The sequence below is a fragment of the Sander lucioperca genome, chromosome 9, assembly GCF_008315115.2.
Source record: "Sander lucioperca isolate FBNREF2018 chromosome 9, SLUC_FBN_1.2, whole genome shotgun sequence".
Taxonomy (NCBI): Eukaryota; Metazoa; Chordata; class Actinopteri; order Perciformes; family Percidae; genus Sander; species Sander lucioperca.
The window spans coordinates 15,534,858-15,558,573 of record NC_050181.1 but is presented as its reverse complement, the minus strand read 5'-3'; the positions used below and the strand labels follow the sequence as shown (position 1 = coordinate 15,558,573).

The 23,716-nt window shown below is 42.3% G+C and overlaps 1 protein-coding gene across 1 annotated transcript in view; it reads right to left on the bottom strand.

Annotated features, from left to right (window-relative positions):
* ankef1a (ankyrin repeat and EF-hand domain containing 1a) overlaps positions 1-23,716 on the bottom strand; it is a 34,193-nt gene continuing 10,477 nt past the window's right edge. Inside the window, exons 8-13 of the mRNA XM_031295467.2 lie at positions 23,060-23,286; positions 22,743-22,885; positions 15,507-15,662; positions 13,729-14,639; positions 5,773-5,777; positions 1-12 (exon numbers count right to left, since the gene is read on the bottom strand). Of these exons, the coding sequence (XP_031151327.1) occupies positions 14,484-14,639; positions 15,507-15,662; positions 22,743-22,885; positions 23,060-23,286 (682 nt within the window). The 3' untranslated portion in view covers positions 1-12; positions 5,773-5,777; positions 13,729-14,483. The remainder of the gene's footprint in view (positions 13-5,772; positions 5,778-13,728; positions 14,640-15,506; positions 15,663-22,742; positions 22,886-23,059; positions 23,287-23,716) is intronic.

Here is a 23,716-nt window from a genome sequence, read left to right as displayed (position 1 = left end):
ATGACTAGAACTCTGTCCATGGCAGCGGTCTGTTATACAGAAATAGCAGACAGCAGAATGCCGCGATTGACCAAACAGAATCAAGTATTCAACCAAGCTGTGTAATAATTAAATGTAACGTCAATGTCAATTGACAGTCTTTCTATGTAATGTGTTAAAACAACTTTTTTAAAGTGCAGAAAATGTCAAAATCTTGCTTAGCAAAAACCACTTTGTAACTAAGTGACATTTAGCTAACGTTAGCTACGTAACTGTGAATGTCACTTGCAAAACTTCTGGATCTTCTGATTTCACAGTACAGGCCTAACACTGCCCCTTGAAGTGAGTGCAGGAAGTGGCGTAGTATCAACAGTACAAGTCTTCCAAATTGAAGGACAACATACATTGGACTCTGTGCTGCAGCTGGCAGGCTTCCAGCTTTTCAGAGCGGACAGAGACACGGACCTCTCCGGCAAAACTAAAGGTGGAGGAATCTGTTTCTACATCAACAACGGTTGGTGCAACGACGTGACAGTGATCCAGCAGCATTGTTCTCCTGACCTGGAGTATTTCATCATAAACTGTAAGCCTTTTTATTCACCCCGTGAGTTCCATTTATTCATTCTGGTCAGTGTTTACATCTCACCGCAGGCCAACGTGCAGGACGCGCAGCGCATGCTTGCCGACCAGATACTGTGTGTGGAGCGGACCAACCCGGACTCCCTAGTTATTGTCCTTGGTGACTTTAATAAAGGGAACCTCACTCATGAACTCCCTAAATATAGACAACATATTAAATGCCCGACCAGAGAGGAGAACATTCTGGATCACTGTTACACCACAGTCAGGGATGCTTATCACGCCGTCCCCCGTGCTGCACTGGGACACTCTGACCACGTCATGGTCCACCTGATCCCCGCCTACAGGCAGAAACTAAAGCTCTGCAAACCTGTAGCAAGGACATCAAGGAAGTGGACCAGTGAGGCTGTGGAGGATCTCCAGTCGTGTTTGGATTCTACTGACTGGGATGTGTTCAGGACTGCTAACAACAGTCTGGATGAGTACACAGAGGCTGTGACGTCATACATCAGCTTCTGTGAGGACTGCTGTGTTCCATCAAGCACCAGGGTGAGTTACAACAATGACAAACCCTGGTTCACAGCCAAACTCAGAAGGATAAGGCTGGCTAAGGAAGACTCGTTCAGGAGTGGGGACAAAGACAGATTTAAAGAGTCAAAGTACAAATTTAGCAAGGCAGTGAAGGAGGCTAAACATCGGTACTCTGAGAAGCTCCAACGCCAGTTCTCAGCTAACGAGTCTGCGACTGTCTGGAAAGGACTTAGGCAGATCACCAACTACAAGCCTAAAACCCCCCACTCCTTCAATGACCGACACCTAGCCAACGACCTGAACGAGTTCTACTGTCGATTTGAAAGACAAAAGGACAGTCCTGACACCATCCCCCACGACACCTCCCTACAGCTACAGCCACTGTGCATCACCTCCACCTCGCCCACCTCAGCAGGGTCCTGGGCCCCCCCACCAATGCCCTCCTTAAAGGTCCCCTCCACCTCCACCCCCCCTCCCACCTCAGTGACGACTCTTTCCATTCACGAGAGGGACGTCAACAGACTCTTTAGGAGACAGAATCCCAGGAAAGCTGCTGGACCGGATGCTGTCTCCCCATCCAGCTTGAAGCACTGCGCTGACCAGCTGTCTCCAGTGTTCACAGACATTTTTAACACCTCACTGGAGACATGTCACGTGCCAGCCTGCTTCAAGACCTCAACCATAATCCCTGTCCCCAAGAAGCCAAGGACCACAGGACTTAATGACTTCAGACCTGTCGCCCTGACCTCTGTGGTTATGAAGTCCTTTGAGCGCCTTGTGCTTTCACACCTCAAAGCCATCACCGACCCCCTCCTTGACCCCCTGCAGTTTGCCTACAGAGCCAATAGGTCTGTAGATGATGCAGTCAATTTGGCCCTCCACTACATCCTCCGGCACCTGGACTCCGCAGGAACCTACGCCAGGATCCTGTTTGTGGACTTCAGCTCTGCCTTCAATACCATCATCCCGGCTCTGCATCAGGAGAAACTCTCCCAGCTTGGTGTGCCTGACTCCACCTGCAGGTGGATCACTGACTTCCTGTCTGACAGGAAGCAGCATGTGAAGCTGGGGAAACACGTCTCCGACTCACAGACCATCAGCACTGGATTGCCCCAGTGCTGCGTTCTTTCTCCTCTGCTCTGCTCCCTGTACACCAACAGCTGCACCTCCGGTCACCAGTCCGTCAAGCTTCTGAAGTTTGCGGACGACACCTCCCTCATCGGACTCATCTCTGATGGAGACGAGTCCGCCTACAGGTGGGAGGCTGACCACCTGGTGACCTGGTGCAAGCAAAACAACCTAGAGCTCAATGCTCTAAAGACAGTGGAGATGGTTGTGGACTTCAGAAAGAACCCAGCCCCACCTGCCCCCATCACCCTCTGTGGCTCCACAATTGACACTGTGGAGTCTTTCCGCTTCCTGGGAACTACCATCTCCCAAGATCTCAAGTGGGAGCTGAACATCAGCTCCCTCGTGAAGAAAACACAACAGAGGATGTACTTCCTGCGGCAGCTGAAGAAATTCAACCTGCCAAAGACAATGATGGTGCACTTCTACACAGCCATCATTGAGTCCATCCTCACATCCTCCATCACCATCTGGTATGCTGCTGCCACTGCCAAGGACAAGGGCAGACTGCAGTGTGTCATTCGGTCTGCAGAGAAGGTGATTGGCTGCAATCTGCCGCCGCTCCAGGACCTATACGCCACCAGGACTCTGAAGCGTGCTGGAAAGATTGTGGCTGACCCCTCCCACCCCGGACACAAGCTCTTTGAGTCACTCCCCTCTGGCAGGAGGCTGAGGTCCATCAGGACCAAAACCTCACGCCACATAAACAGTTTTTTCCCCTCCACCACTAGCCTTCTAAACAAGGCCCGGAATCCATCCTGACTCTCTCCACACCCCACCTCTGGCTCCTCATGCCACTGTACCTACTCTGCTGTAGCGTTCCTTTTTACTACTGTTTAACTTATTTTACTATTTATTTAAATTTATTTTATCGTTATTAATACATACTGTGTGTATATGTTTATACTTATATTGTTAATATTCTTTTTATCCTTCTTATATTTGTATGTGTGACATGCTCCAACAACACCATGACAAATTCCTCGTATGTGCAACGTACTTGGCAATAAAGCCCTTTCTGATTCTGATTCTGATTCATAATTTGTCCATGCCCTCTGATCCGACACATATAAGTCTTTTCTGATTTGAAGCCCCTATAAACAGGACACCATTTGTCTGTGCCTTCTAAAATTGTTACAAATCGTGGCTGGAAAATAAATCAATTTTATGCTATCGTTAAGGTTTGGTAAGGTTTAGGCCCAAAAAACAACTAGGTTTAGGGAAATCATGGTAAGAAAAGTACTTTGTCAGGGCGGCCTCTAGCTCACTTGGTAGAGCATGCGCTCTACCAGGTAAGCTAGAGGCTCACCCTAAAATCCCTAAAATCCATTTTTTTTTAAATAAGTACTTTGGTAAGGTTAGGGGATCATGTTGCTCATGCTTTAAATAAAAACAATATTGACTCCTGGTCTCCTGGTTAAATTCCAATGTATTGTTAACCCATATATCCACCCTGATCACGTCCCTACATGGACTTAGTCGCTCTGTAATAACGTTACCTGACTTCCTCCGTTGCTCCTGTCATAATTATTACAGATACTAGAGATATTTGTCATTTAAACATAAACAAATGTCACTTTGGGGAACTTGCTGTCGTTCTTCTTGTGAGGCCATACCAACTGTAACTTTTCTCTGAATTTGCATTCTACTGTATGTCACATCTGCCCCGATACCCAATATGCCTAATTAGGTCAGTATCTGTGCTGATACCGATCCAACAGATTGGATCAGTGTATCCCCACTGAAAGACTATTGTGCACAACACAAACTTAAGATGAAGTTTTGTGCAATCGTGCTAAGTTACTACTTGGCAGACGCTGACGCAGCTAATAAGGAAAAGTGTACGTCTTGGCTATAGCTTGCGATGTCTGCACACAGCGAGACTTTGACACAACTTCACCAGAGGTTGCCAGATTAGTTTTGGACAGCGGGGCGCCAGGTATCAGAAAGCAGAGAGAGACCGAAAGAGACAGAGAGGCAAGCAAAGGCAGATAGATGAGACTCCAGTGAGAATAACAGCAGAGAAGAGAGAGAGAGGGAGATGGAGTGTATCAATGTGAAGCAAGAGGGGGGAGGACAAAAAGCCTCTACTGCAGTGAAACACCCCCGACCAGGCTGACCCTCCTCCCCTTTCTCCTTTTCCTCTACCCTCCTCCTCATTGATTTGGTGGTGCAGTAGCGGCAGCAGCTTACCAAATCTCTGGCAAAGAAATCTCCCCAACTTCAAGCTCTGCAGTGGCTGCCCTGCTTTGGGAAAACCCCCCCCCCCCCCCCTTTTTTTTTCTTCCTTTCACTGCTGTGTACACTCCTCGTGCCCCCATCCCACTGCCATGCCTCCACTACAACATTTTAATAATCACTACACCCTCCTTGACACCCCTTCTCCTCTGCTTGATACTCCCCGATGCAGCGATGACAGGCCAATTTTTTGGAATACACACACACACGCACACACACACACACACACACACACACACACACACACACACACACCGAAGTTAAGAATGTGTAGCTATTGTATTACACTTGTGATACTCATTGAAAGTATCAAACACAATTAGCCATGGACAGCTTTACAGATTGGGATTGCCAGCTAACGTTAGCTACAGATTCAGAACATTAACTTTAGCTAGCAAGCTAACAGTGTTTGCCTAAACTAGATCTGGCTCTATCAAGGCTGCACTAATGAATGACGAATCACTGCAACACACACACACACACACACACACGTACGTGCACATACACACACAAACACACAGGTTTGTGGCACTATCTTTGTGGGGACCCGTCATTGACATAATGCATTCCCTAGCCTCTTACCCTAACCTTAACCATCATAACTAAATGCCTAACCTTAACCCTTATCCTCACCCTAACCATAACCTAATTCTAGCCCTAATCCTACAACCACGTCTTAACCCTCAAACAGCCCTCTAAATTTGTGGGGTCCAGCATTTTGGCCCCACAAAGCTGTCGGGACCCCACAAGTATACTGGACTCCCGGTTTGTGGACCCCACGAATATAGTTAAACAAGCCCACACACACACAGACACACACACACACACACACACACACACACACACACACACACACTGACTTCAGCTAAATCTCACCTCATCTTCTATTGTGTCTGACTTGAAAAACAAGCATTTCCACTCTTGACCTGCCATAACCCCCATGCAGCTCCTGTTTTTTAGTCACCTCACTCTCCTCCTTCTCTTCTGTTGCTTACATTAACTCCCTGTTATCCTCCACAGGCTCTCAGGGAACAGACCTTCAGCCACTGCGGCGCTCCTCCGACCTGCAGCACTTTTTTTTTTTTTTATCTTTACAGGCATACAGGATAAATGCAGGGAGATATGAATTAAGTTAACAGAACCTGAAGTTAATTGTAGAATACAGCGAGAACAATGTGTGATGTGATGTGCAGAGCTTGAAGGGAAATAATGCTAATGAGAAACATAATCACAAGTTACAAAAACTCTTCAGACTCCTCATTAGGCCCGTTGATGTTTTACAAGATAAATGAATCCCAATGTCTTTCTCTGCGATACAAAATCTGAAAATTGTACTTCCTATCAAAATAAAATGTATGCTTGTTATGAAAGTAAAAGTATCCAGGGATCTGAAAATGATTTTGACACTCATGTATTGATGTGTGAGTGGCAGGAGGATTTCTCAAAGTTGCCCTCTCTCCATGTCACCCTCTTTTACATAACATTCATCTGTATTATTTATAGGCTTATCAGAAAGCCCTGCTGACAATTCCGTATATGACATTTATATTTTATGACTGTGTTTCCTGGTTGAAGTTTGATTAAAATGTCTTCTTGCTCAGGAATCCAACTACTGTTGAGCGATTGGCCACTGAGGAGGCCTTAATCAACAGGGAGTGCGTGTGCATAAGTGTGCGTGTGTGTGTGTGTGCGCGTGTGTGTGTGTGTTTGAATGAGAGAGAGAGAGAGACTGAGCCCATCTCTCCTTTTCCTTTTTTTTCTCTAAAAGGACTAAGGGAGTCAGTTTAGGCAGGGTGCAGATGATACTGCAGTATAAAACTGAGCCAAATGCAAAAACATAACAACAGCTGTTAAACTTTTCCACAACAGTGGACATGTTGCAGCCAGCTTGTAGGAGCACTTTAACACGTTGTCAATCATAATGTAAAAAGTGAGTGTTGGCTAATTTTGTTAATTCCATGTAATAAAATACAGTTTACTTGTGTATTCGGTTTAGGACTTTAATGACCCCCAATAGGAAATGTGTTAATACCAAGAGGCAGTTAATGAAAAGGGAAGAATACATTTTACCTGCATTAATTGTGTGTGTGTGTGTATGTGTGTGTGTGTGTGTGTGTGTGCATGTGTGTGTGCGCGTGTGTGTTGGGGGGGGGGGGCTTGTTTAACTATATTCGTGGGGTCCAAAAACCAGGAGTCCAGTATGCTTGTGGGGTCCCGACAGCTTTGTGGGGCCAAAATGCTGGACCCCACAAGTTTAAAGGGCTGTTTGAGGGTTAAGACTTGGTTTTAGGATTAGGGTTAGAATTAGGTTATGGTTAGGGTGAGGGTAAGGGTTAAGGTTAGGCATTTAGTTGTGATGGTTAAGGTTAGGATAAGGGGCTAGGGAATGCATTATGTCAATGACGGGTCCCCACAAAGATAGTGCCACAAACCTGTGTGTGTGTGTGTGTGTGTGTGTGTGTGTGTGTGTGTGTGTGTGTGTGTGTGTGTGTGTGTGTGTGTGATATCAATAAGGCCTATACTCTTTCCTTGGGTGTGATATAATGTTGTGATCTGTGAAGCAAATCTATATATATTGAAATGTATGAATAAATGAAAACCCTTTCCATGTTAGCTGGACTTCAAGCCAAGTTTTTTTTTTCAAAGTATGACGTATCAGATATTATTTGAAACCACTGAAGTTTTCATTTTACAAACTTTTTCATTTTAAATTTACATTTAAATTAAATTGAATATGTCCTCGGTATTGCAAAAAAACAAAAACAACGAAAAATGTGTGTGCTTGAAGTAGCTTGAAGCAAATTATTCAGCCTTGTAAGTACTATCTGCCATAACCCATTGTGGCTGTATGTTCATTACTTTAAATACTAGAATATCAAACATTTTGTTTTCATCTTCAAATTAGCGAATGGCTAAAATGAGACACACTTATCCTTTTACAGACAGTGAAACATTCTTCACTGAGTATCTGTTGGTGTGATTTTTTGACATTTTTGTGTTAATTATGTTTTTAAGGTATTGATGTTCATGCTGATGAAAGATACCGCAGACTAAAACCACTTTATAATTCTACACTGGGGGGGGGGGAATTATAGAGTGTGGTCTGGACCTACTCTATCTGTAAAGTGACTTGAGAGAACTCTTGATCATGATTTGATACTATAAATAAAATTGAATTGAATTGAAAGCCAAAATAAAATGAGGCTGAAACTACTGTGGTTTTAGACCAGTGGCACCCCTCTGGTTTTTATGATCACTGCCAGCAACACTAATGAGCTGTTTTTAGGGCAGAGGAAAACGTGTATTCCTAAAATTGAAAGAAAACAGGCACATTAAAGCCAATGTATCCCTTACAGAAACAGCATAATGAATTACAACATCAAAGGGTTCAGTATCTTAAGTGCTCTTGTTATGCTGACCGTGGAACGTGTTTTAAAATCACTCTGAGTTGATTCCTATTATACAACATTTCTTCGGGAACTCTATAGAAGGAAAAGATAGATAGATACACTGAAATGTATTTTTCTGGCCTTTTAACGTGTTTTCAAAACCCGGTTTTACGAAGGACGAAGTATAGTCAGTAAAATGCTGAATCTATCCTGCCAGATACGTATTGTATCTGTTTGTTGGGATTTTTCCAATCTGAGCCAAGATCTAGTCCTCTGTTTACCACCCAGCGTTATTGGTCTCACTATGAAATTCAAATCAATATCCTCATAATAAAAGTCCCAGGCCTGCAGCAAATTGGAATCTATAGCTTGGAAAGCTAAAGAGATCTATGGCACTGCCAAGGCTGCACTAATGAATGATGAATCACTGCAACACACACACACACACACACACACACACACACACACACACACACACACACACACACACACACACACACACACATTTGCTCACTTAGTAAACCTGCACAGGTACTTAACATCCACAGAAAAACCACAAACATAAAAATGCTTACACACATGCACCCATAGTACTGTATATACAGTACACACACATGAAGTCCGGTTGTGTTACATACAGTATAGTCACTCAGGCTTGCTGTGAAACATGACTCTGCCATTAATAATGGATGCTGAACCAGGATCTGTGCAACGCCGGCATTGTTTCAGTAGACACAGCGTTTCCATACGCCTGCTACTGTGTTTACAGTTACTGGCTCTGTGAGGAAACAGAGACGCCATGGGCACTGATTCCATCTCAGCATGAAATTACAGGAAATGGATTTTCTTTAAACTTGAAACTGTGAATATATATGTTGTCATCTAACTTTTTTTTTAAGTTATGGGCATGTGCTGTATTCAGTATCATTGATAACATTCATTGAATTCAAAATAGAAAGGCTGACTACATAACAAATTATAATTTTCCTATTGCAGTACTGACAAGTAAGTTACTAGGGAAACATACTGTCATTTAGGAATTTACAATATTGATGTACAGTGTAATGTATCTAAAGTATGTGTGTGTTATGTCTGTTTACATTAGAGTTAAAACTATTAGTTTGAATTCATCAATAGCCTGAAAATGAATTGGCAAGTACACTAAGTGGCAGCTTTATTAAGTACACCTGTAAAATCTAATGTAACCCAATACAACAGCTCAGCCATGAACTCTACCTTACAAAGATGTTCATTTTTAGCTTTGATTGATACCATGATGCCATTTCGGCTTTTTATATAATAGTGAGAGAGACCGAAAGGAAAGGCAAAGGAGAGAGAGGGGACGACATGTAGACCCGGACTGCTGCAATAGTCTAACAGAAGTACATTTCCAGGATAATTTCCTGAAATCCGGTGTGTTGCTCTAGCGCCGGATGTCCCCGCTCTCTGTGTGTTGCTGTTCTCAAACTCTGTTTGCTTCGGGGAAAACAACAACCTTCTACACGATGATAATGGCATGTATGTGTGTGTGTGTGTTTGTGTGTGCTCGCATACTGTATGCAATTATTGGATTATACAGTACACACGTGTGAGCACATCTGTATGCATGCATACTTAACGTAAGTGCCACTATAATAGAACGTAATAATAACTTACTATAATGTGGTGTGTGTGTGTGTGTGTGTGTGTGTGTGTGTGTGTGTGTATGTATGTGTGTGTGTGTGTGTGTGTGTGTGTGTGTGTGTGTGTGTTTGTATATTTGTGTGTCTCCCAGTGGGTTGTTTTGGGAAGTGAAGGGTTGGAGTGCTAAATGCTGAGTAAGCGGTGCAGGACCAGAGCTGGGAGACTGCAGTGCTGCTGGCAACAACACACACTGATCTGAGCTCAGACTGAGAGGGGGGTGGGGGGGGGATGAGAGAAGAAGTGGAAAAGGCTTGAAACTGTAAAAAAAATCCCCTTGAACCTACATCATTAGCATGTACTGTATCTACACTCGCATTTAAGCACATGCACTCCCAATCACACAGACAAATATAACCAGGGCTGCAACTAACGACTATTTTGATTGTCGGTTAAACAGTCTACCATTTTGTTGATATTTTCTCAATTAGTTGTTTGGTCTATAAAATGTCAGAAAATGGTGCGTAATGTGGATCAGTGTGCAACAAACACACATATACAGCACTACCACACACATGCATACACAACATAAACGTAGTGTATTCACATTGGAAAACTAATATCATGTCATAGAGCCTTAAATGATGATAAAACAAACATTCCGATATGTAAACAGCCATCTATATTAAGAGTAGGAGTAGGATAAGCCCCTTGAGATAAATCATCTCATTTTCGAGGGGGTCCTTAGGACAATTATTGTTACGTTTTTCAAAGATTAAAATGTCTTAACTTGAATCCAACATATTATTAGCCATTATTAACCCCATTGATGATAGTCTAACTGGCGTATAGGTAAGGTAGTCACTAAGATAGACATCCACAGTTACAGTTAACCCTAAAGATTCACTGAGCCACATGTATGTTTAACATTAAAACATGATTTAAAAAATCATGCCAACAATTATTATTCAAATTGCTTAGTATTCTTTGCACAAAAAAAGGTATGTATAAAGGCTTTAGGCTGCCCTACACGTTATTGTAGGTTCAGTTTAATATGCAACTTAATTTTATACAATATATGTAGTAGGGGGTCCCAGATCCATCTCTTCTTTGGATTCAAACACTTTGAAGATCCCTGAAATAGAGTCACTTTTCATATAGTCTCGCTTTGCCAGACCTTCCTCCACAGTGCTGCGGAGGAGGGTCTGGCTAGTCCACACAGCATTATGGGATGGGAGAAAAACGTGCTCTGGTTTATTGGCATTTCTTTAAACCAATCGCAATCGTCTTAGGCGGCGTTAAGCACCGGGCAGAACCACAGTGTGTTGCAAAATAGCCTCCGGAAGGAACTTGTTTTGGTGGAACACGTGTACGTTCAAAAATTGTATTAGTCGTACAACAGAAAACTCAGATTGGACAGATAGTCTAGCTAGCTGTCTGGATTTACACTGCAGAGATCTGAGGAGCAGTTAATCATAGTCCTCAGAAATCCATTGGAGTTTAGAAGTACAACACAAAGAAAGCAGAAGGAAACGGACATCTGGCGAAAAGAGTGAAATCCGGCGGAATTTCCGTCGGCAACAGAGCAATCCCGGAAGTGGAACGTCGTGGATATAGACTAGGCTGTCCTACACGTTATTGTAGGTCCAGTTTAATTCTATACAATATATGTAGTAGTGGGTCCCTGATCCATCTCTGTTTCAGTTAAGGGGTGCTTGGACTCAAACACTTTGAAGACCCCTGAAATAGAGTCATGTTTTGTTCAACAGTACACGCAAGCACACATACTGCCAGACCATAAAGGCCCTGACAGACACACTGCGTCACGGCCCACAATCAGAGCTGCCAGCCTTGTTTACTCCCTCTAACCTGTGGGCCACTTATTGTGCTAGAAAAGCCCTTGTCTTCTCCTCCCGCCCACCCCTCCTCCGCCGTGCTCCCTCCGCATCTTCTGAGTCACCCACCGCTGCTCGCTCTCCACCCCCATCCCCCTCTCCTCTCCTCTCCTCTCCTCTCGCCTTCTCTCCTTGTGTCCTTTTGCCTCCCCCTTCCCTCGCTGTAAGCCCACTCCTCTCATCTTTCTCGTCTCACTATGAACAGCTCTGCTGGGGTTTTCGGGGATGTTTTTTTTCCCCACTCTCTATCCACTGTCACTGTTCTCTTTCTGTATATCGTTACATACGTGTGCGTGGCTCTTTCTCTTTCCTCTATCTCTCAGCTTTCATTCCTCTCTCTCTCTCTCTCTCTTTCATCTATTGCCTCTGTCTTCCCATCCTCGTCATCAATGCTTTTGTAACTATGTATATTTAAACAACCCAGGCCCTGTATTACCTCAAAGCCGTTTCCTCCTCCCCCCCCAACCCCCCCGCCCATATATGTGATTATATAACTGCGTCCCCATGGACCTTGAGGACACTGCAATCTAATCTAATTTTATCTGTTGGTGATGATGGAGGGGTGTGCATTAATGCGACATATATAACACAGAAAAGCATGTCTATTTTCTTTTTTCTCACAATTCCTGATATATGGACATCAACAACTAAAATATGAGCTGAACACTGTTCAGTGCCAGTCAGCCACCCTGAAGCAAATCATGCAGTCACTTCATCAAGGCAAAGATAACACATGGAGGATTGGGGAACAATTCTTAACCGTTTTTATAATGATATGGATATCCTTTTATTGGTGAACTGCAGATTCCTGTTTGAAAGCAGTCTCAGTGGCTAACATCAAAGCAGTAAACACACATGGCTGCCATTTTGATGTCTTTCTGTGCTAAGAACATGAAAGCTCCCTCCAAGTTGTTCTGTCCTCCCAGCTTAATAAATAACCAAACCCCTGCAATGCTAAATTTGCCAAACAGCGCCGTGCGCTGGTTTCAACGTGGAACTGCATCTGACTGGAGAAGTGCTTTCTTGCAGGCAGCTTGATGTTTCGCAGTAGTGAAATTAAATACAACAGCATTAGGTACCCCAGGATTCTCCAAGTTCAATTTAAGACTTTTTAAGACCTTTTTATAATCCCACCTAGGATGAAATGTAAACTTTATGGCCATATCATGGAAAATCAGTATGGATTTTAAGCCAGAGAAAGGAAGTATTTACCAAGTGACGTTACCTGAATTTGTCTCATTTACAGCTCTTATGCTATGAAACTAAAAAGTACAAAATACAGTGAATTTAAATGTTACCCACACAAACTTGTCTTTTGGAATGATTACAGTATGAAATGCCTGTTTCAAATGGACAACTGTCAACCTTTCCTTTAACATGTTAGGGTCATGAGATTATACAGCTCTAAAACTGCTCTCAGTTTGACCAAGCTGAAAGCAGAGTAAGTACAGTAGCCACAAGTTCTGTATTTATGTACAAAAGAAAAGTTGTATTCAGTGCATGTTTCAGTGTATTTACAAAACATAACATCTTAGATTTTTGTTTTGTTTGACAATTGCCAGGATATACAAACAGTTATGAACATTATGAATATACAGTACTGGATGGTGTACACCTAACAAAACTTTATTTTTAAGAGAGAAGTTACTTAATTTGCGTGGCATGACATTTGATTCTTAATAAAAGCAGTTTGCTTACCTTTGGTAAGTTAGCGTGATGAAATGATACATGTACTGTCCTAACAATCTGACTATGTATTGACATTGTTCTGATATTAAATGACAAGATTAAAAATGAGAGGTTTGCAACAAGATGTCCAACTTTGTTGATTACAGTAGTTGTAATGAAAAAAGATGAATCCAAAGTAACTGTGATGTCTGTAACTGTTGCATGTGGCCAGCCGGCTCAGCTAACAGAATGGAGCGACGACGACTGCAAGCTAGTTCAGGCAGTCAACTCGAGCTGCACCGCTGTACACACACACGTGACATGCCTCACTCTGCGTATCAGGGGGAAGCTACTTTATCTTCACTCCCCAATATCTCATGTAAAGCCAAACTGCAGGGAATGATGAGGTCGGACTCTGGCCGCCAAACACAATGTTCTGCTGTTATAATAAACATTTCAAAAGTGAGTTGTCTGACTGAACTATGGTTGCGTCCAAAATCGCATACTCTGCACTACTTACTCAATATGTATACTATAGTCCAACATACTTTTGAGTAAATACACAGTAGTGTGTATCTTTTCGGACGCACTAAAGCTGAAATTTCACTTCCTGAGAGCCTCATTGCCGTAACCGTGGTAACCCCTGCTGGCCGCTCTAGCAGCGTCGCCAGATAATGCTTAAATTACTGAAAAAGGTAAACAACTAGACCAACAGTCGTTTAAATAAGTAGAAATGTAAATTAGAGCGTTATTGTTATTAGCTCCTTGGTTGCTGTTTGTTTGTCTGTTTAAGTTGTTGTCGTTGACACTACTGCACTGCATTGTGGGATACTTTTGCCAGCGTAGTGTCCAGTATTGCATACTGTAATATTTTACCGGATATAGTATGCAATTTGCGTACTATTGGTTTCGGACATACTAAAAAAATCTCACATTCTCTTTCAGCCTACTAAATAGCATGTTAGTATGGAATTTGGGATGAAGACTATTGGTGCGTTCCATTTACCTCGGTACTCAACTGCCAAAAATCAGATTTTTCATTGTGGGGTTAGCGCTAGCCAGATTAGCCATTGTTAGCAATACCAGTTGATACCAACGCATTACGCTGTTTGTTGTGTGCATACAAACAGCGTAACAACATCCGTCCACAGATAGAAGTTGGACAGGACTGTGTGTACGACTGATTTAGTGAGACACAAATAAGACAGATAAGTGCTAATAACTGTATGTTATTACAGCTTTCACTACTGTTGATTCAGGGGGCAGCCATGTTGGATTTTGAGCTCGGGGTACTGCGAGTTTGCCCGACTTCCCAACTCGGAAATCCGAGTTCAAGGGGGCGTGTTTCCGACTTTGACGATGGAAATTCCGTCCTCCGAGTACAAATGGAACGCAATATATGACTCCAAAATGTCTGAGTGTCTCTTAGTGCCTACTGTAACTGTGTCCTTTCGGTCTAGTTTGTGGTTTTCGCCAGCTCCTGTGTTTTCCTCTGGATGTTCTGGCTGAAAGGCATCATGAAGTCGTCAAAGTCCACCTCGAGGGATAGGAGCTCTTTGCGTCTTTCTATCTTTGACATCAGCTGGCTGGTGGTGGGCTGCTTCCCCCAAACCTGAGACACACAGACCACTCATAAAAACATACAGAGAGAAACTTCAAAAATGAGAACAATTGTGTGCAATTACTCAGTAAGTTGGATACAGTACAGAACTGATATGCACTGGTGTGAACACTGGAGAAGTGTGCTAGAGGGACTATACGGTAACTCCACTGCTTTTCTTACGTAGAGGCAGGTATAGTTCTCACACTGAGTGTAATATGTACATGAATTTGCCCTGTCAAATGCTAATCATAATAATAGCTGTTGGATGCCAAATTGTAAAGCTTTTGTGTTTTCGTGGAATGGTGTTGCCATGGCGAGGCAGGGCAATTTGCACGTTTCGACATAACACAGGAAACGGTTGTAACTTTACTTTACACAGTCCAATCTGCCCCAGATGTCACATGCTTGATAAGAGCTGAGGTCTGAAGACATCTACACACGGCCATATTGAGTCATAGTCATAGCGCCACCTGCTGCTGAGAACAGAGAGTCAGCCAATGTAAATGTGACAAAGATGAACCAAAACCCATAAATGTCCAGTAGTATGCATACAAAAACAAAATAAAGGCTGGAAAAAAAACGAAATCAGTGCATAAATAGATGCATAAATACAAGTAGAATCAAATTGGGTCCAGATATTGCAATTGTCATTATTTTTAGACACAGCATCAATGAATGTTTCCACATTGAATTCAACTTTGCGTTGAACTTATTTTTAAAACTGAAAACCAAAAACAGTTAAAAACAATGTATTTCACAGGCAGCTTATGGGCTATTTTTCAATGGCATGTTCAGACAGGAAGTACTACTTTATGTTCAGCGAGCAGATGCCACATTATATTAAGGCAACCTTCAGTGAATGGGGATGAGCCTCACCGTTTTTGGCACAACGGAGATATCCACCACGTTGGTTTGCCCCGTAGTGATCCTGGTGTTTTGCAGGATGACACTATTTGAATCCTTCTGAGGAGGAGTCTTCCCTGCGGTTATAGTCGATGTCTCTGTGAGCGCTGCACCTTCTGCAGCAACGCTCTGTAAGGGAGAAGAAGAGTTTCAGATTAGTACTCAGTGGCGTTGGTACAAATCAAAGGTCTTCCAGTGTCAGATCTAGATCAGACAGAGAGAGAGAGGTTACAGAACAGGGCTTGGAAAGGTTTAGCTGCATCAAGAAAGACAGCCAAAAAGTAGGGCTGGGCAATAAATCAATATTATAAGATAGATATTGTCTTAAATTTTGGATATCGTAATATCGTGATGTAACAATGTTTGTGTCTTCTTCCTTCTTCTTCAAAACGCTCATTGTGTTAAAGGTCCTATGACATGCTGCTTTTTGGATGCTTTTATATAGGCCTTAGTGGTCCCCTAATACTGTATCTGAAGTCTCTTTTATATAGACCTTAGTGGTCCCCTAATACTGTATCTGAAGTCTCTTTTATATAGACCTTAGTGGTCCCCTAATACTGTATCTGAAGTCTCTTTTATATAGACCTTAGTGGTCCCCTAATACTGTATCTGAAGTCTCTTTTATATAGACCTTAGTGGTCCCCTAATACTGTATCTGAAGTCTCTTTAATTTCTTATTTTCTAAATTCAGCCTTGGTGCAGAATTACAGCCACTACAAGCCAGTCCCACAATGAGCTTTCCTTAGGATGTGCCATTTCTGTGTCTGTAGCTTTAAATGCTATTGAGGAGGAGAGAGGGGGGGGGCAAGGTGGAGGGTGGGGGTGCGGCCTTGACCAACTGCCATGCTTCGCTTGTTTGCAAGCCATGATGTCTCTCTCTTTCTCATGGGTGGGCCAAATTCTCTGGGCGGGCAAAGCTGAGAAAGGGGAGGTAACCTTTCTCCTTATGACGTCATAAAGGGAAGATTCCAGATTGGTCCATCTGAGCTTTCATTTTCTCAAAGGCAGAGCAGGATACCCAGGGCTGGTTTACACCTATCACCATTTCTAGCCACTGGGGGACCATAGGAAGGCTGGGGGAACTCACATTAATGTTAAAAAACCTCATGAAGTGAAATTTTCATGCCATGAGACCTTTAAAGCAGCCATATTATGCTCATTTTCAGGTTCATAATTGTATTTTAAGGTTGTACCAGAATAGGTTTACATGGTTTAATTTTCAAAAAACACCATATTTGTGTTGTACTGCAGTGCTCTCTCTCACTGCTGCAGATCCTCTTTTCAGCTGGTCTCTGTTTTAGATACAGAGTGAGACCTCGTTTCCTCTTCTTCTTCTGTACTATCTTTGATTGCACTGGACATGCCCAGTAGCTCAGATGTAGATCATGTCAGCTAGCTAGCTCCATAGACAGTAAAAGAAAGGCTATTTCTACAACTTTGGTCAGTTACAAGGCAGGATTAGCTGGGAGACTTCTAAATGAGGGCGCACATGTAAGTAGTTCTTTTGTAGATTATGGTGAACTTGTGTGTGTTGTAGCAGTGCTTTGCTATTGAGAACGAGGTAGCATGCTAGCATTAGCATGCTAGCGTTAGCCATAGCGTTAGCCATAGCGTTAGCATGCTAACGCTACGAGCTAATGGTTGCGGTTAGCCTGCTCGTTTCGGCTTGTGACGTCACAAGCCGTGCCGATTTTGAACAGCTCACCCAGAGACTGAAGACAGGACACATTCAGAAACTGTATCTCACTCTAAACAGCATGGATGGATTTTTTTCAAAGTGTGTATGTGTGTGGAAGCACCAGAGACACAACATAACACCCCAAATCCCAGAAAAAGTGATTTTTTCATAATATGGGCACTTTAATGTTTTGTGAAAGCACCAACAGCCAACCCTACAATATCGCCGCAATATCGACATTGATGCATTTGGTCAAAAATATTGTGATATTTGATGTTCTCCCTAGTACCCAGCTCTACAAAAGAAAGACATTTTACACACATTTAGGTCACAAAATGTAAGTTTGAAGACAGTTTGAGAAAGAATCAGAACAATAAGTTTCCTGATTTTTCAATAAATCGTGGTAGAGGTACAGGATAGGGAGGGGGATGGGAGGTCTTAGCAGAAATAGCACTTGTAACACAGAGAACATGAAATCTCTTTACAGCAATGTTAATTATTTAAGACCAGGCAAAACACCAACCAAATAGTACTTGTGATTACAAAATACAATTGAGAGACAACAGTTAAATGAAAAAAAGCTTAGGGGATAGTGATAAAGATAAATATTGAAACAGCTGGGCAAAACAACAAACTATTTCAGACACCTGTGTGCATAAGTGCTAATTATCTGTAGAAATAGTAAAAAAAAAAAAGAAATCTGGTTAGGACCCCGCTCCTTCCCCCTTTAAAAATAAGTAACTCCAACACACACACACACACACACACACACACACACACACACACAAATCTGCAGTTGTGGCAATAGTTATGACTTTTCTTGCCTGTAGATCCAGATGTTTACATCTGCATTTTTATGCATCTGCATTTTCCCAGAAGTGGAACGTTGGAAAGGATATAGACTAGAGTGGAGGACACCTCTGCGGATAATTCGGCGGCCTGTAAAAACCTCTTGATCGCTGAACACTAAAGAAATCCCAACCAGGAGAAGCTGACTGCAATGGCAGCATTGCTCCGTGTATTGTTATTGTTTCGATCAAAAGACCCCTAGCTACAGAAAATGACATATTGTACGTTAATCAAATATGATGGAGGTCAGTCCAAGAAATGCAGGTTTAATTCTAGAGTTAATACAACAATCTCTATCACCACCTCTGGTCCATCTCATATTATAGTGCTCATATTATGCTCATTTTCAGGTTCATAATTGTATTTAGAGGTTGTATCAGAATAGGTTTATGTGGTTTAATTTTCAAAAAACACCATATTTTTGTTGTACTACACATTGCTGCAGCTCCTCTTTTCACCCTGTGTGTTGAGCTCTCTGTTTTAGCTACAGAGTGAGACATCTCACTTCTGTTCCATCTTTGTTGGGAGTCGCACATGCTCAGTAGCTAGGTAAGGACTACTAGCCAGTCAGAAGCAGAGTATGAGGGCGTGCCACGCTAGCAGCTAGGCGAGCATTATAACGTGTGTTACAAAGTGACCACGTTTGTCTCTGAAGTAAAGGCTGGACTACAATAGAGCTGTTTGGAGCAGTTTGTGAACAGTGTTTTCTGTTGGAGATGGTAAGTCCCTTTGGGGTGGACTTTGGGCTTTTTCACTTTGTAAACCTATAACATAAAAAGATATATAACACAATAAAGGAAAGGGAAAAAGCCAAAAAGCATAATATGAGCACTTTAACAGTCTGACTCACATTTTGGCACATAAGCTTCCCTTCTGTCCCAAACATGGTATTGGTTTACATTCTTTGGGTCAAGATGTATTATATGAATATGGGTGTAGTCAATATCAGCTGATTCACAAAGCCACTATTTTTGGACTTTTATACAGTGAACTTTAAAAGCCCTTAGGGTGCCCTTATTATGACTCCAAATCAATTACGCAGCAAAGTAGAAATAAACACTTACAAAAGGGTTGAAGTTAAAACATGGTTAAAAAGATACTGGTTCAGTCAAACCAATTGGTTTAACGATACTAAGACAGTGTCTAACTTTTTCAGTGACCCACTGTGAAACGTTTATATGACATCTAGTTAAAAACACAAGAATTATGGCCACATTTTTACCAACTCAGAACATTTCAAACTTGCATATGATCATAGGTGTGATAAGTATTAGAGCTGCACGGTATGAGGAAAATATCTAATTGCGATTATTTTACTGATATTGCAATTGCGATATGATATGGGAGGGAATGATCATTTTTGTATCATTATCATTAAAAAAAAAATTTCAAATTAAAATGATTATAGCGTGATTTTCGCGAGGATTTGTCCCAAACAAAGATTTTTGTCTTTAGTCTGTAGGATACGATCTGTAGGCCGGGACGTCTATGTTTCGATTTGAATCCCATTTCCTGCATTTCTCCATACATTTAGGGACCAAGATGATACAAAATCCAAATAATAATTAAATGATCATAATGATAAATTCTTCCAGAAAGAATAGTACTAAACTATGCTTAAGAAAAGGGTGCTTTACTTCTTTTTTTGGGCCGATTACCGATACTTTGAATGTAGAGGGGACACAAACGAGATTTTGAAAAGTGCCCCCCCCCCAGTGAAAATTACACCCTAGGGTTTGACACATATTTTGCCGTTGACAAATATTGCCACCCCACACACACACACACACACACACAATTTGGATATTGCAATTTCGATAAAAATGTGATTAATTGTGCAGCCCTAATAAGTATCACAGGTTCAAAGCCATAAGTATTACATTGCACTGGGAAGCATGTACTTTGACTTGAGGGTGCATGCATCATTGTCACAGTGAATGGAAGTGGTCAGCAAATGTACATATGCTCAGTGGATAGACCGCTCCATATTGTACCTGTGTGTAATTTATTCTGTGACTAACTTTCTTGACCCCCTAGAATTGCTGCTTTCAGCTATATTGAACTATGAATATTGCTGATGAATTTGTGCTGCAGCACCACCTGCTACTTCCTAGTCCTAATGACAAAATCAATACATTTAGTCAGATTATAGGAAATGCAAAATGAAGCGCCATTATGTTCTAGTTGTAACATAACACATCTGGTCTAATTTGCTTACAAGTTGCTGCCTGACAGTAATCAGATCTCTGTACAGGCTTAGGTTTCTCATGCCTCATGCTGAAGCCAGACGCTGGAGTACACACAAGAAAACCAGGGTGGGAGATTACCTCCAGTCAAATGTTGGTTTGTGCTGGGTACCAAATTCGATACTTTTTAGGCACCGGCCGAATTGCCTCCTTAGTATCGAGTATCGAAATATGCATCGTCATTCAATACCAAGCTACGAGGAGAGGGATGGAGACTGCCGCTCTGGCGAACACGCACAGCTATTTAGAGCTGCATTCAGAGTTCAAGACTGCTCCCCTACACCCAACATCTCAGACCTGAACGATGGAGCCATCATACGCTTTGCCCTCACCATTGTCAACAACACCAATCCCCCTCTATATCCACACTTCACACTGCTGCCATCTGGCCACAAACAGGAGTCTGAGGTGTAAAAGGACTCGCTTTGGCAGAAGTTTTGTGGCTTCTGTCGTAGCACTGCTGAACAAACTATCTCGCTGACTTTGACAGAGAGGGAAGCAAAACAGCAGCTGATTTTTCTGGAAGCCAATCTGAGTTCATTGAATGATCCCCCCTGAGTTTCCGTTGACCCGGAAAAAAAATGGTGAGAACCGAAAATTCAAATAGTCTCCGGTCAGAATGACCGCTGGAAATAATTCCCTCTGCACAATATGAATTGGGTTAAAATAGGCTACAGTGATTTTCATATCTTTCGTTCTATTAAAACAATGAACAATCATATTTTTTTCATTTAGAAATGACTGTAGACTGTAGCGTATGCGATAAAGGAAAAACTACATGTTGTGTTCTTGCTCTGATTGAATGTAGAAGACTAGCGTAGATTTGCAACAAACGGCAACAAGCAAGCGGGAAAGTCAAAGCCTAAGCCCTGGCGAAACAGGGAAATATTGTGAATTATACTTATACTTCATAACACCAAGCAACGGCCGGTCTAACGTATATGAAGCCAAGAAATTGCCAGCGAGGACGAGTCGGCACCAGCTACAGCCCCTCTCATTAACGTTAATGCCACAGACGCACATCGAGATGCCATATATGATGACAACTCTCCGCGGTTCTGGAGGCTTGACTTTTTCAACAGCCTGCAAGGTTCTTATTGGGGTTACTGTAAAATTTATCCAGAGTGGGTCAAACTGGCCGAGGTAGCATGGGTAAAACCCGTCTCCAGTGTGCCAGCAGAGAGAGGCTTCTCCCTGCAGATCTGTATTAAAACAGCGCAGCAGAGTCGCCTTGGGGAAGGCGGAGGCTTATGCGCATCGCGAGTTTCAGAAAGAGACTTGTTTACAATTATTTCGGTTCAAGTCGGCACTTGATCATTTTATGAGTCAGGTTGTTTGTACTGTAGTTTATGTTGTGTTATTTCTTCAGCCTAACAAATGGAAAATAGGCCTATTTTAAAAGTGCACTATGAGTTCCTGCATGGTTTCAGCGCAATTTCATTTTTGTCTCAAATTTTGTAGTCAAATCTCTCCTTGATCCGTTAGCTGCCTGCCCCCTGAATACAGTGTGACACAGCCCGGTCTCGGGAGACAACACAGGGGTCGTAAACGTCAAACAAACACTAGAGGCACAGGATAGGCACCAAAATACAACAAACCACCTTCCAGCCAATCACCGACAAGATGGTTGGGGGAGAGGGTGGGGGTTAGTGACAGTTAGTCAGTTAGTCATGAATGTTACGGAAACATGGGGGGAGGGGCGAGCTTGCTCTGTTTGTTTGGTATTTACTTGGAACGTCAACAGAAGTGACGTCATGCAGGAACTCGTAGTGCACCTTTAATTCAGATCGGCACAATTATGTGCATTGATTTCATTCTTTTACCCTCTCTGCCTGTAGCAGCCTAGACTGGGTAAACCCAGCCTGATCTGCCGCCCATTTGATTTCACCCTGAGATTGAGCTTGGTCTGGTGATAGCCAGACTAGTAGCAGCCTACATTTCAATAAAAATAGTATGAATCTACATCCCTTGATGATATTATTCTTTATAGCCTGCCTATCAATTGTTTTTAAGTGCAATAAACACGGAAAACCAATTTCTTCTAGCGGAAACTGTGGATCCCCCTCTTCACCAACAGAGAGCAGATAGATCAGATTGCTGTCTAAAAGTACCTAGTGGTCATACTCTGTTGTATAGCTATGTAGGGCTTGTATCAGACCAAAACTGATGTGCAGGAAATTACATTTTCTAGTGTATGACTTCTGAGAAAAGGAAAACCTTATTTCCATAGAGATTGTCATGATTCTATTTTTTATTTTTATTTTTATTTTTATAAATGAGCCTGAATGGGTTTTGTGCACAGTGAACAGTGAATAAAGAACAGAGTGAAATTTTCATTTCACACAAACACAAAACAGGAAAAAGTTTCAAGCCACAAGGTTTTAATTATGTTTGTAGCAGGCTGGTAAAAAGATTTTAATGGAGTTACTTAGATACCTTAGCCGGTTTAGGCTTTGGAGCTTTGCCCCCCTTTCCCTTCGCTGCGTCCTTTGGTTTAGGCAGAGAATCCATCTTGTCTTTGACCAAGTCAATTATCCTGGAGTCTGCAAACGCTCTGGCGATGTCGAGGCAGTTTTGTTCTGAAGATAAAAATATAAAATATGGTCAATCAAATAACAGTACAACTCACAGTGTTACCATCAAAGAGGGGTCGCTTGCCTAACAGTTGAAAACTAATTTCACAGTGTGCACTTTAAACCAAATCTAATGGCACTACTGGTTAACACTGATATATTTCAGATATGCAGTCAAACCTTTTTTGTTCTCGGCGTTGACACTAGCACCCGCCTTGATGAGGAAGTCCACACAGGAGGGTCGAGAGCTCTCGATGGCCCTCATGAGGGGCGTGCCTCCACTGAGGGCCCGGGCATCTATTTTGGCCCCGGCCTCCACCAGAAGTTCAATGATCTCCACTTGGCCAGCGTGAGCCGCGTGGTGGAGGGGCGTCCAGAAGAACTGGTCACACACATTTACATCCGCCCTGTCAGAAACAGTAATATCACGGTGCGTTTAAAGACTAACCAGGGCATTGGCCTTGTAGCACACTGACAATAAATCAGATCTGTGTTCTTCTTCCAGTCAAGTTAAAATTCTCAAAGTATGATTAAAAACAAAGTTTATTTGCATTTACAGTATGTCTATTGTTTGTCTTTAGGTTTAATTTTTCATCATCATTTACCTCATAAATTAATAATATTAAATATCAACCAAATATCGACCAAAGATTTGCGACGAGTGTAAACTTGCAGTTCCTTGCAACGTGCCGGCCTGCAACGTTCTAAAATCTACCAGTTTACACCAACGACTCTGTGTACTTCTGTGTACTTTCAGGCTTTTTTGTAGCTGGATATATCATTTGTTGCGTTTAAATATGAATGTGGATAACGTTAGTGATAGTGAGATGCTTGCTA